General features: G+C 45.0%; 1 protein-coding gene across 2 annotated transcripts in view; it reads right to left on the bottom strand.

Moving 5' to 3' along the window:
• Positions 1-14,108, bottom strand: part of LOC126470317 (homeotic protein female sterile) — a 568,331-nt gene that overhangs the window by 53,648 nt on the left and 500,575 nt on the right. For both annotated transcript variants that reach the window (XM_050098094.1, XM_050098093.1), the window contains one exon: positions 911-1,075. In XM_050098094.1, coding sequence (XP_049954051.1) covers positions 911-1,075 — 165 coding nt within the window. The remainder of the gene's footprint in view (positions 1-910; positions 1,076-14,108) is intronic.

Genomic DNA, 14,108 nt, shown 5'->3' with positions numbered 1-14,108 from the left:
TGCTTAGAGCCATTTGAACCAGCTGCAGCCTGCCGTGTTTCTTTATTGCAGTGTGCACGTGACTCGTCACTTCGTCGAACCAGAATGGTATGACTAATGTCCATGAGTGTTCGTGCTGTTAAATGAGTTTTTGTGGGTTATAATGAAATACAGAAGCTGGATTATCCAACACCACCCCACCTCCCGTCCTCCCTCTCTCAAAACTCTTTTTGTCCAGGTTGCTACGTTAGTGCGAGCGCGAACGACTTAGTTAGCTAGCTGACATCGTGGCGGTGGAAGTCATTTTAATCACTTGCATTTGATTGGTGAGGGGAGAGAAGGCGGTTGTGCGTGTTGATCACACTATGTGTCATTTTTTAAATTCTCCCGAACCTCTCCACATTATGTAATGAAGTGTGGACACGTCACACTATGGAGGGTCGTCCATTTGCTTTTAAGCAAGGCTGTGTTTCCAGTCAATTAAGATTATGTACAGATGGGACCTTGACTCGCACAGAATACTCTGCAGCCAGCTATAGAGCGCTGGTCGTGCGGCCAGATTAATTTCTCTTCATAACTGATCTAGCTGTGTGAAATGATACCAACCAATAACGTTAGCTCCACTGTGCGCATTACTGAACTGGAAACAGAAAAGCTGTTGCACATTAAAAATGGCGTCGTTGGTTGGGTAGAAATGGCCGACGGCAAAACAGCTATGTTTCACTTCACTTTACACCACGACTACAAAATCACACACCTGGCGGTGGGGAGCGCATCATCAGCCTCTCAATTCCCAATTACTACCCATTCCAATGAATCTTTTCTCCCTTTTGCACCACCCTATAAACATGTTTACATTCAATACCGTACAAGAAGACTTCTGGGCCTACAAGAACATAAGCAGCGAGCAGCACAGCGTTTGCAGTCTTACCTGTATGGTTCGTTGCTGCCTGGCGATGATGGTGTCCCTCTGGGCTAGGAGATTGCCCAGGTCCTTCTGCTTGCGACAGAGTCGCGACTCGAACAGTATCAGCTGCGCAGACAGCGTCTTCAGCTGCTCAGCGCGTTCTCGCGCCATTCGCACGAACAGCTCCTCCTGAAAACGGCAGAGCACTAATTAAAATCTTCTGAGCACCAACAGAATCCGAGTGCTTCTGTATCCCGGTGTCATTCGGCACGGTTCACATTCGGTTTTTGTAAACTGAAATCGTACTCTCATTCACAGAGAGTCAATGTACAGACGTCTGCAGACTTGCTTATACTCGGTCCAGTAACATTAACGCGACCACCTCTTATGTTCGACGTAAAAGAGCAATGATCACTCTCAAACGGCAGGTGGCAACACTAGCAGTGGAGGGTATATAAAGAGTGCTGGGGGCGGGGGGGTGGGGGTGGGGGTGAGGGCGAGGGCGAGGGGGGGGGGGCGTCGGAAACAGGGCAGTCGTCGTCGTCGTCGTAGTGCGGAAACAGAGCGGTTTATCTGACGCCCAAAATGGCATGATCATTGGCTTCTGGACCGAAGGCGGAAGTATTTCGGAAACAGTTAAGTTTGTAAGCTGTTCGCGTGTTGCAGTGCTTGAAGTGCCGGGTGATCAGAAAGTTATTATAAATTTGAAAACTGAATAAATCACGGAATAATTTAGATAGAGAGGTACAAATTGACACACATGCTTGGAATGACATGGGTTTTATTAGAACCAACAAAATACAAAAGTTCACAAAATGTCCGACAGATGGCGCTTCATCTGATCAGGATAGCAATAATTAGCATAACAAAGTAAGACAAAGCAAAGATGATGTTCTTTACAGGAAATGCTCAGTATGTCCACCATCATTCCTCAACAATAGCTGTAGTCGAGGAATAATGTTGTGAACAGCACTGTAAAGCATGTCCGGAGTTATGGTGAAGCATTGGCGTCGGATGTTGTCTTCCAGCATCCCTAGAGATGTCAGTCGATCACGATACACTTGCGACTTCACGTAACCCTAAAGCCAATAATCGCACGGACTGAGGTCTGGGGACCTGGGAGGCCAAGCATGACGAAAGTGGCGGCTGAGCACACGATCATCACCAAACGACGCGCGCAAGAGATCTTTTAAGCGTCTAGCAATACTTTGTTTTTTTTCAGTTCTAAAAAACCCCATGTCATTTCAAACATGTGTGTCAATTTTTACCTCTCTATCTACATTATTCCATGGTTTATTGAGTTTTCAAATTTATACTGACTTTTTGATCACCCGGTATATCGTGCAAGACAAAATGGCGCTTTCCAAAACCAGCACCGAGGACACTGGTGCACCACGGGCCATAGATGACAAGGGTGAAAGAAGCGACGGCTGCGGAGATGTGTACGGGTGAATAGACGTGCAAATGTTGAGCAGCTGACAGCCCAGATGAACCAAGGGCTTACGAACAGAATCTCCTCAACGACCGTTCAGTGAACGTTGCTGCATATGGGCCCCCACAGCAGGCACCTGGTTCATGCACCCATGATAACTGCTGTTCATCGGCGACGAAGGTTGGAATTTACACGCCGAAGTCTTGTCTTCTTTTTGTAGTTAAGGGGTCGGGGTTGTTTGGGGGAAGAGACCAAACTGCGAGGTCATCGGTCTCATCGGATTAGGGAAGGACGGGGAAGGAAGCCGGCTGTGCCCTTTCAAAGGAACCATCCCGGCATTTGCCTGGAGCGATTTAGGGAAATCACGGAAAACCTAAATCGGGATGGCCGGACACGGGATTGAACCGTCGTCCTCCCGAATGCTAGTCCAGTGTGCTAACCACTGCGCCACCTCGCTCGGTAATTTACACGCCAGTATCGCAACTGGACGTCCAGTGAGTGGCGACAGGTTGCCTTTACAGACGAATCAAGTTTTATGCTCCATAATACAGATGACTGTTGCAAAGATCCAGGTCGGAGGAGTGAGCGTTATTATCTGATGAATGTTTTCGTGGCATTCTCTGGATAAACTCGTCAGTTTGTGAGGCCAAATGGATCAACGCAAGTATGCATCTATCCTTGGGGACCATGTCTACCACTGCATGCATTTTGTTGCTCCTGTAAACGACGGCATCTACCAGCAGACAATGCAACTTTGTCACACAGCTCGCAGTGTACATGCGTCGTTCGAACTGCACCAGATTGAGTCTACCGTACTCCCCTGACCACCAAACTCCCTGGAGTTAAACTAAATCGAGAATCTGTGGGACCGCCTCGATCGGGTTGTTCGCGCCATCGATCCTCAACCGCGAAAGCTGGTGCAGCTGGCCACGGCAATGGAGTCGGCATGGCTCCACATCCCTGTCGGTATCTTCCAGAACCTCCGTCTAGCACCGGTCCGCACTGCGACCTTGGTCACGTTAATGTGACGGGACGGTGTATTTTAGTGTTTTAATACGCTGCCACTGTTAAAGTGCGCGTCATTTATGTTGGCGGCCGAGTTTAGGTTCGTTCTGCGCATCTGACGTCACAAAACACAGTCAGCCAATGAACAGAGAACGACGTTGCCAGACCTCGACTGCAGCGCAGAGCATGGACGAGTGTCTTCAATTTTAGAGACGTTCAGTCATAAATAAAGTAATAGAACAAAAGCAATGTCTTGACAGCAGACTTTCTTTTATAGAAAGTTTGGAAAAAGCATTCTTTATACCAATTGCTTCATATTCTATTAATTAATTAAACCAAACAAGTAATAAGACTCCTAATTCAGGCGATAGCAAGGAAAGGTGTTTGTATCAATCTCACAAACCGCTTTTTCGCAATAAAGAACGGCGGTAATTGTTTATTTCCTATTGTACGTCGACGAAGCGTGAGTAATTCATAGTCATACCAACAGTGTTTGTCAGTATTTTGCGGGACGTGTTAGAGACCTGATGGCGTTCTGTAGGCAGACGAGCTGCGTTAGTGTAATGGTTAAGGTGTTGGGCTTCTACGTGAAAGGTTCTGAGCTCAAACCTTGTGCGGTGCTTAATATTTTCATTATTTAAAAACAATATCGAAGTGTCTTACTTCACGAATTATATTCGTTTGAATGCAATTTTTTGAAATTTATAGTGCTTTGTCTCTTCATTAACCCTTTCGCTACTGCAGACACGTGCTCCCCGCATTCCGCGCTGTGCACGATTTTGTCATCACTGCACTGCTCGCCTGTGCAGACACATGCTGTTCCCACTGCTTTGACACACTTATCATTCGATTTCACAAAAACTATTTGGCCCAAAAATTTGATTTTTACACGTCTTCTTGACTGATACCTTCCCCCATAAATGACTTAATTTTGTTTCGATGTTCAATGCAGTTATTATGCAGCATTTTAATGTAGTAAACCATTGCACGAAATTTTGAAGTGTTTGCAGAGGTAGAAGTCCATAGCGTATACTTTCCGTATGGTCGATTTTAGTTGCTACAATGTTGAGAATGAAATGTGGACAAGATACCTAAATTTCATATAAAATTTACTGTGTAACAATATCTCATTTAAGTACCACATAGGTGTCGTATGTAATATTGAGAAATATTCCGTCTTTCGCGACTGTAATAAAAGTTTTATTTACACTGGACGCGTTTGGCTTTATTTTAAAGCACTTCAATTAATGAAAGGTATGGCACATACACAATGGTACTTATGTTCTCTTTCTTGTTTTTGTTCCACAGTCGCAGTTTTATCAATGGTTCTGCAACTGTAATAAGCGACTTATTTAGACCAGACGCATTTCTCTCTTTTGAAGCATCTTCAGTGGACAGTATTTTGTCTCCTCCATTGCCAAGTCACCTTTCGTAGTTTTGTGCTGCGGTAACACAATATTCAACGTTTGTGTTGGCTGATCAGTGTTTTAGCAAATAAATGATGTTTGTGTGTGCCATACACAAAAATTATATTTGACATAACTCAGAGCACTTCACTGATAGACGGTATATTCAAGTCCTAATGTTTTTGTAAGTACACAGTTTTGTTTAATGTATTTTGTATACTTCCTTTTGATTGATTGAAGTGCTTTAAAATAAATCCAAACGTGCTCAGTGTAAATGAAACTTTTGTTACAGTCGCGAAAGACGGAATATTTCTCAATATTACATACGACACCTATGTGGTACTTAAATGAGATATTGTTATACAGTAAATTTTATATGAAATTTAGGTATCTTGTCCACATTTCATTCTCAACGTTGTGGCAACTAAAATCGACCATACGGAAAGTATACTCTATGGACTTTTACCTCTGCAAAGTCTTCAAAATTTCGTGCAATGGTTTACTATATTTAATGCTGCATAATAACTACGTTGAACATCGAAACAAAATTAAGTCATTTATGGGGGGAAGGTATCAGTCAAGAAGATGTGTAGAAATCTAATTTTTAGGCCAAATAGTTTTTGTGAAATCGAATGATAAGAGTGTTAAAGCAGTCGGAACACGATGTGTCTGCACAGGCGAGCAGTGCAGTGACAAAATCTCGCACAGCGCGGAATGCAGGGAGCACGTCTTTGTAGCAGCGAAAGGGTTAATTCGGCCGTGGTGGCTTTACTTCATGAACTGCGCGCTCCCCCCTAAACGTAAGCTTGCGAACCATGCTATACTATGGCGCTGCTTCTATTGGCGCGTGCGTCGTGTGCAACCGGCAACGCAGCAATCTCCCGCGTCTGGGCGGGCATGCGCGAGCCGCCAAGATAAAAGAATTGAACTATAGTATGAGAGTGTGAAATCCGAGGTTAATAGCCGTAACTACCTTAACATTAGCTCTGCATGTCTCCCAAGAAAGCTTTTAGTTCTAGCCTTCAGTTTGGAGTACACTAAAATCTCTCTCAGGAAATAAAATAATTGCTTCCAACGTATCTTAAACAACGAAAATAAAAAATAAACCTAAAAGGTCGAAACATGATAACTCAATGAATGCTCAAAGATGTGCAGAATGAGATTTTCAGTCTGCAGCGGAGTGTGCGCTGATATGAAACTTCCTGGCAGATTAAAACTGTGTGCCGGACTGAGACTCGAACTCGGGACCTTTGCCTTTCACGGGTAAGTGCTCTACCACCGCGTTCGCAGGTGAAAAAAATGGTTCAAATGGCTCTGAGCACTGTGCGACTTAACTTCTGAGGTCATCAGTCGCCTAGAACTTAGAACTAATTAAACCTAACTAACCTAAGGACATCACACACATCCACGCCCGAGGCAGGATTCGAACCTGCGACCGTAGCGGTCGCTCGGCTCCAGACTGTAGCGCCTAGAACCGCACGGCCACTCCGACCGGCTTCGTAGGAGATCTGTTTAGTTTAGAAGGTAGGAGACGAGGTACTGGCAGAAGTAAAACTGTGAGGACTGGGCGTGAGTCGTGCTTTGGTAGCTCAGTTGGCCGCCGGCACGGTAGCTCAGCGTGTTCGGTCAGAGGGCTGGCTTCCCTCTGTAATAAAAAAAACTGAGTTAATCGATCAACAACGAACTCAAACGGATGTCTTACGACGTCCGCCCCGAGCAGATGCAACGAACAAAAACGAACAAAATGAGATTAAAAAAAAGAAAAGAGAAAAAAGTTGGTATAGCACCTGCCCGCGAAAGGCAAAGGTCCCGAGTTCGAATCTCGATCCGGCACACAGTTTTAATCTGCCATGAAGTTTCAATGCTCAAACAATTTCGAAATGCTTTTCGTTTCGGTTGGTTAGGGTTCAAATTGTAACGGTGACAACTATTGTTGACTAGAAACAAATAATTTTTATATGAAAGTAGGAAAACAGTAGTATACAAAGAAAACTATACAGAATGCTCCAATCTACCATTAATACCGTGAAACGTGTACCTAACCATGCGTACATTATGATATCCAATAACAAAACCACACACCGATTAGCTTGTACAGGAACTGAACGGGATGCTATCATAGATTATTCCTATATAGCGTAAAAACAGTTACAAAGAAAGCTGGGAAGAAACAGCATCTTCGAATATGAAGTTGTGTATACCTGAAGGAAAGGTGGTAATTATTTATAAAAGGTACGTATGCAATCATCAAACGATGGTGGTGACAAAGAGAGGGATGGAAAAGGAAATTGCAAATAGAATGCAGCGTCTGGTAAGCAGAAGATAAAAGTTTCAAGCAAATGATAACAGTGATATGACACACTACACTGAACTATACGAACTTATTCATATATTTCCACCACAGATTGTAACCAGCTATAACCAAAATTTAATAAGATAAGTTTATCTTTAGTAGGTATTATTTTTCACGGATGCCAACGTAGCTAAAAACGGAGAGAAAATTTTCCAAGTGTTCAAGGATTTCTTGAAATATTTTTATAGTTCAAAACTCTAATGAGACAGACAGGTAGCCAGCAACAGATTTAATGACGTTACTGACGTATTGCCAGGGGAGGTATCTGACAAAATCTGAGGTATGATGAAAGAGAAAACGCAGGGAGAAATTGGTCTTTCGGCAGAAATGGTTAAATTTGGAGACAGAGCAACACGGAAGTCCCTTGCAAATTTCCAGAATTAATTTTCACTCTGCAGCAGAGTGCCTGCTGATTTGAAACTTCCTGACATATTTAAACTTAGTGCCGAAGAGGGTCTTGCACCTGGGACCTTTGTCTTTCGCGGGTAAGTGAAATGGCAACAAGCACGACTCACGACCTCATCTCAAAGCTTTACTTCTGCAAGTATCTTCTCAAATGGAGCACTGGCGGAAGCACGGATGTGAGGACGGGTGGTGAGTCGTGCTCAGGTAGCTCAGTTGGTTGTCAGCACGGTAGCTCGGCGTGTTCGGTCAGAGGGCTGCGTGCTCTCTCTAATAAAAAAAACGGAGTCAAGGAATCAACTATCAACTTCAACGGATGTCTTGTGACGGATTTTACGTCTTTGCTGGTCCCATGTGTTTTCTGTTGGGAACAGATCGAAGGAGCCTCCAGGCCACGAGGGTATCTCAAACACATTTCACAGAGCACGTACCATGCGTGGGTGAGCATTATCCTGTTTAAGAATAGCGCCAGGCAGCTGCCACATTAAAACTAACATGCGACAGCGCAGGATGTCTGTGACGTAACGTTGAGTTGTCAGAGTTCCCTGCCGGCCGTGGTGGCCAAGCGGTTCTAGGCGCTACAGTCTGGAACCGCGCGACCGCTACGGTCGCAGGTTCGAATCCTGCCTCGGGCATGGATGTGTGTGGTGTCCTTAGGTTGGTTAGGTTTAAGTAGTTCTAAGTTCTAGGGGACTGATGACCTCAGATGTTAAGTCCCATAGTGCTCAGAGCCATTTTTTTTTCAGAGTTCCCTCACTCACCACCGGCCGTGAGATGAAGTCATCCCTGACGGCTCTCCACTCCAGGACGCCAGGAGTAACACCGCAGAGCCTCTCCAAAGCATTTTAAGAATGGGGTCTCTCTCTCTAGGTTGCTGCCATACTCGTTAACGATGGCCATTTGGGGTACTGCAGAAATGGTATCAATCGCTGAACAGAACACGGTACCATTCATCAGCAGTACATGCATTCCAGTCATGTCACAACAGCAAATTCAGCCGTTTGTTTGATGCTATTAACAGCAGCCTATGCGTGAGACGGTAAATCTCTATTCCTCTAGCGACTTATCTCAGACCAATAGTGTGGGGTGACTAAATGTGGCGGGAGTCCATTACTTGACCTCGGATGACAGGCGCAGATACGAAGAGGTTACGAGGTGCTTGGTACACAATACGGCGATCCTCCCTTAAGGAGGTCAGACGTGGTCCATCTGAACCGTAACGAGCCGGCCGCGGTGGTCTCGCGGTTCTAGGCGCGCAGTCCGGAACCGTGCGACTGCTACGGTCGCAGGTTCGAATCCTGCCTCGGGCATGGATGTGTGTGATGTCCTTAGGTTAGTTAGGTTTAAGTAGTTCTAAGTTCTAGGGGACTTATGACCACAGCAGTTGAGTCCCATAGTGCTCAGAGCCATTTGAACCATTTTTTTGAACCGTGACGACGAGTATTTCTGACATCACTTTCCCATGCTGTCCAACGTCGGGCCGCGGCCTAATATTGCACGATTTGACCAGTTGGCCATATGGAGACACACAATAAGGCCTCTTTGAAGCTGCCACATGCTGACAACACTGCCTCGCACGAGTATGTGGCATATCCGTGTCTTTCAGTCATCATTCAACATCTAACGCTGTTCACGCCCTTTATATTCCCTACCAGGTCTGATAACAGCATTAAACACGAACAAAACTGACGTAATCGGGTTGAAGTTCTACTTGCGACAGAGAACTGCATCTCTAATAATTTACATACTCACGTATGATGGGTACGTGTCATGGACATCCGACCAGGTTTTCTGGGTGCTTAACTTATTTAAGCAGGCAGTGTATAAAATAGGGCAATCACCATGAGTTAACACTGTCTGAGACTCGAAGATTCTGAGACTGCTCTTAATTCAGTTTCAATAAAATCTATGCTATCAGCTCTTGAGAGACAAGCACTGATTCAGGCTACCTGAAGACACCGGGCTCGTGTTTGGGAAGACGACGGTTCAAATCCGTATCTGGTAATCCAGATTTAGATTTTCTGTGATTTCGATGAATCGACTAAAGCAAATGTCAGTGTGGTTTCTTGCAAAGGGCACGGCTGATTCTCTCGCCCCCGCTCCAATCAGAATTGGTGTTTTGACTAACGACTGTCATCGACAGAACTGTAAACCCTAATTTTCCTTCCTCTTTTCAAATTATCTTTATTGAATCAATGATCTGTTTCGAAAGTGCTGTAAGTATAGGTTTCGTTGAATTGGATTGAACGGCTTTTTCAAAATCTTTGGTTCTCATAGTGGTAATTCATGCTCATTCCTTAGTGCGCTGACGAATATACAGGATGACAGAGTTCCCTCTACTGCTGGGTTTTATGCAAGTTGCAAGGCCTTCAAATACCACGTGCAAGATTTTCGTATCCTCTCGATTGCTACACCCAAACTATTAGTCCTACAGAAGGAAATGAATAGGAACTTTTTGTAAGAAACTTAATTTAGCTAAATTGTGAACTGGGATACATTTTCGCTAGAGACTGTAATTTCCGAACTCTTCAAGAAAAACGCACTCAATCTAAAACTATGGCCTTCAGCGAAAACTTAGCCCAGCTAGATTAAATTTCGCACAAAAAAGTCCTGTTTATTTTTTATGTAGGACTAATAGACTGTGCAGTGATCGAGAATATGAAAGTCATACGCGTGGATTTTGAAGGCATCCCTGGTTGCATAAAACTCATTGGTAGCGGCAGGTGAATCACTCTATATACATCACCCCTACAACTCCCATTATAATGGTTCAAATGGCTCTGAGCACTATGGGACTTAACATCTATGGTCATCAGTCCCCTAGAACTTAGAACTACTTAAACCTAACTAACCTAAGGACAGCACACAACACCCAGCCATCACGAGGCAGAGAAAATCCCTGACCCCGTCCCATTATACGTTATCAGAATAATAATAAACTTAGTAACAAACTCAGAAGAGGAAGAGAAGTCAGGTGAGGAGATTCAAACTGACAAACTATTTTCTTAAGTTGTAGAGGAAATTTAATAGAACAAGTAAATGTGTCTGAGATCGGACATTTACAATCAGTGTGTATTTCCTGTAATGGCTTACAGAATGAAATACATACTTTTAACGCAATAACAATTCAAAACTCTGTGGACTGCTGAGACAGTTACGAAGAGATGCATTATGGTAATTATTAGGGGGGGGGGAGTAAAATAAATATATAGATCAGGCGAAAATACATAATGAAAGACGTAACTGTGATTTTAATGAAACTGAAATGGAGGGATAGTGGCTTGCAGCACGGCGAATAAACGGCCGAAAAAATATTGAAGTTCTTGCCTGGGTTCCAAGAAACTGTGAAGACGGAGACGCCGACCTAACGGAAGATGGGTGGGTGGATGGATGGCATTATAAAATATGCACGGCCAACACGGAAGCGCGTAGCTGAAAAGCGCGGTGCAAAAGTCTGGAGGAGGCTTTTAACAGCAGAGGATGTAAAACGGCTGCTACCGATGATAAAATACTACCGAAACACAGCTTGTTATGAAAATGGAAAAAGTCATTCCTGCATTAATGAGGAGTTGTAAAACTATTACGACAACCACCACGAATCACTTCCTTTCCAAATCCAAACTTTTGGTCGATCTTTAATGGCCTCGTCGTCGTTGAGACGTTAAACCCTGAAATTCCTTCCTTTATCATGAATGCATTCTTTTTGTTTGCCAAAGTTCATGTTTTCATTTTGATTCCTTTTTTCAGTGGACAATTTTTTTTTCAAAATGAATAAAGCGCCTTTATTTTATTTGTTCTTCTTTAGAATGTCACTGACAATACTGGTATCAAATCAAATTTTTCTACACAACAGTCAGTATCAACTTTTTCGCTGTTATTCTACTTCAATTCTATTTCAGCCTACGGAAAAGTTCCATATAGCGGTGGTCTTAGATTAAAAATCGGGTGTCTCTACCGGCCGCTAGATTGAGGCATATCAGTGTATCATTCAATGGCACTCTAAGCAAGTGAATGCTCCGAATATACAGTAGTAGCCGTGGCTCATTTTGACGTGCTCAGTATCGACAAGGAAAACAATGTGCCTCACCGGTGATAAGACAATCTTGGAAAGTTACGCTGCCCGACATAAAAGTGAAGCACCCACAAGACATGGTCAGATGTCAATGCCACTTCGTGCACATGCAAAACATTGGCGGGTACTTCACTCGTTAGAGGTACAATTCTCTGTGACAGGTAGAACGGCCACCACAGTGCATTAGTGTTGTTCGTGTTCAATGTTCTTACAAGGCATGGTAGGGTGTATACGGGGCGTGAACTGCATCAGATATCGTGTACTCGTTAGAGACAGCGTTATCGTCACATGACAGAGCCGGCAAGTCTCCATTTGGCCGATTGGTCGACTCGTGAAATATCCAGATTTAAGCGGCATTCAGATGTGACAGTGGCCTTTTGTTGCACCGCATGAGCACGCGAGTGCAGGCATACTCGTCGTCAAGGTTGCAGTCGACCACGTCTGATCTCCATAAGGGAGGACCACCGTCTTGTGCACCAAGCACGTCGTAATCCCCTTCACATCTGGGCCTGTCGTCCGGGGACAAGTAACCATTCCTAAGGGACCAAACTGCTGAGGTCATCGGTCTCTTCACTGACACACTACTTAAACTTATGCTAAGAACAAAACACACACCCATGCCCGAGGGAGGACTTTAAACTCCGGCCGCGCAATCCGTGACATGGCCCCTCCAACCGCGTGGCCACTCCGCGCGGCGTGCAGTATCCCAGATGGCCATCGACCTGAAGCGAAGAAGTCCCACTCTTCAAATGTTTTGGAGAGGCATAGCCGTGTTACTCCTAGCGTTGGAGTGGAGAGCTGTCGAGGATGACTTCATCTCACTGCTGGTGGTGACTGAGGGAACTCAGACAGCTCAACGGCACGTCACAGAAATCCTGCGCTGTCATGTGTTACTTCTCATGCTACAGCATCGAGGAGTCGTTTTTCCACATACGGCACGTGCTCTATGAACGGCCTGCGTGATGATGCTGAGGTACTGTTGTGGCCAGCAAGAGCGCCAGATATGTCCCCGACAGATAATGTGTGGAACTAGATCAGACGTAAAATATATTCCAGTGGCAGTATCCAGCATATCAAACAACAGCTACCACAGCTGTGGGCCAACTTTCCTCGGGAGAAGTGCCACGGCTTCATGACACCTTTCCCAACAGATAAAGTGCGTGCATTCATGCTAGAGGGTGTGAGATATGCTGGTAAGTGGGCTCATATTGACAAGTTTTTTGTACATTTGATTATTTTGTGATCACTGAAATAAGACCACATGGCGTCTGAAAACCTGAAGTTTTATTTCGTTCCCTCTTTCCCTTCTGGGTGCTTCACTTTTCTGTCAGGCAGTGTATATTCGCCTCGTTATCAGATAACTGCTTCTAACCACTTACCAGTCCACACACGAGATATACAAGGTAATTTTTTCCATAGTGTATAAACTCTACGGATTGATCGATGAGAGGATACCGAAGGAAAAAAAAAAGGAAGGTTCAAATGGCTCTGAGCACTATGGGACTTAACATCTCAGGTCATCAGTCCCCTAGAACTTAGAACTACTGAAACCTAACTAACCTAAGGACATCCTCAAACCTGCGACCCTAGTGGTCGCGCGGTTCCAGACTGAAGCGCCTAGAGCCGCTCGGCCACCAGCGGCCGGCTACCGGACAAAACAAGGTCTAATCAAGTTATGTCTGGAGATGCGTGGCTTCCATGCTAGAGACCATTTATTCAATCACGCTTTGTTACAGAGACTGCAGTCTAATACGCGCTGTACCATGCAGCCACAGTTACAGTATGCATGGTTTCCTCCTGGAGGGTGGAAGTGTTCATACGTCATGACCTAGCGACCTCTTCTGCCATAGTAATTGGTAACGTTGTGCCCGATTCACTTCTCTTGCTGACTCACCTTGTAGTGGATGTGATACAGCGTTGTACGCAATGGTTCCGTATTCGAATCGAGAGCTTGCCGACATGGTGTTTACTTACGGAAAGGTAAATGGCCACGGGCAGCAAGGTTACATCAGGAGACCTAGCCCCGCCGACAACAATCACAGCGTTTAATGTCTGCAAAAGTGTTCCCCCGTTTGTCGGAGACAGGGTAGTTACAGGAAGCAGGAAATCAGGAAGGACGTACCCGATATGTCTGGACACCAGACTTGGAGGAAAATGTGACTGACACTGTGGAAGGCGACCGCCGTGTCAGTACAATGCAGTTGGCCCGCCAGTGCAGGATAAGCGAGACGACGATGTGAAACATTCTTCATGACAGTTGCTACTAGCCTTATCACTTACAGCAGCGACAGACTTTCCATATCGGGCGCAGTTTAGTCACTGGTTTCTTCACCAGGCAACCACGATTACGGGATTTGTGTCATCCAGCCGGCCGGAGTGAACGAGCGGTTCTAGGCGCTTCAGTCTGGCACCGCGCGACCGCTACGGTCGCAGGTTCGAATCGTGCCTCGGGCATGGGCGTGTGTGCTGTCCTTAGGTTACTGAGGTTTAAGTAGTTCTAAGTTCTAGGGGACTGATGATCTCAGCTGTTAAGTCCCATAGTGCTTAGGGCC

This window comes from Schistocerca serialis, chromosome 3 (assembly GCF_023864345.2).
Source record: "Schistocerca serialis cubense isolate TAMUIC-IGC-003099 chromosome 3, iqSchSeri2.2, whole genome shotgun sequence".
Lineage (NCBI taxonomy): Eukaryota > Metazoa > Arthropoda > Insecta > Orthoptera > Acrididae > Schistocerca > Schistocerca serialis.
This window is presented reverse-complemented; position numbering and strand designations above follow the sequence as displayed.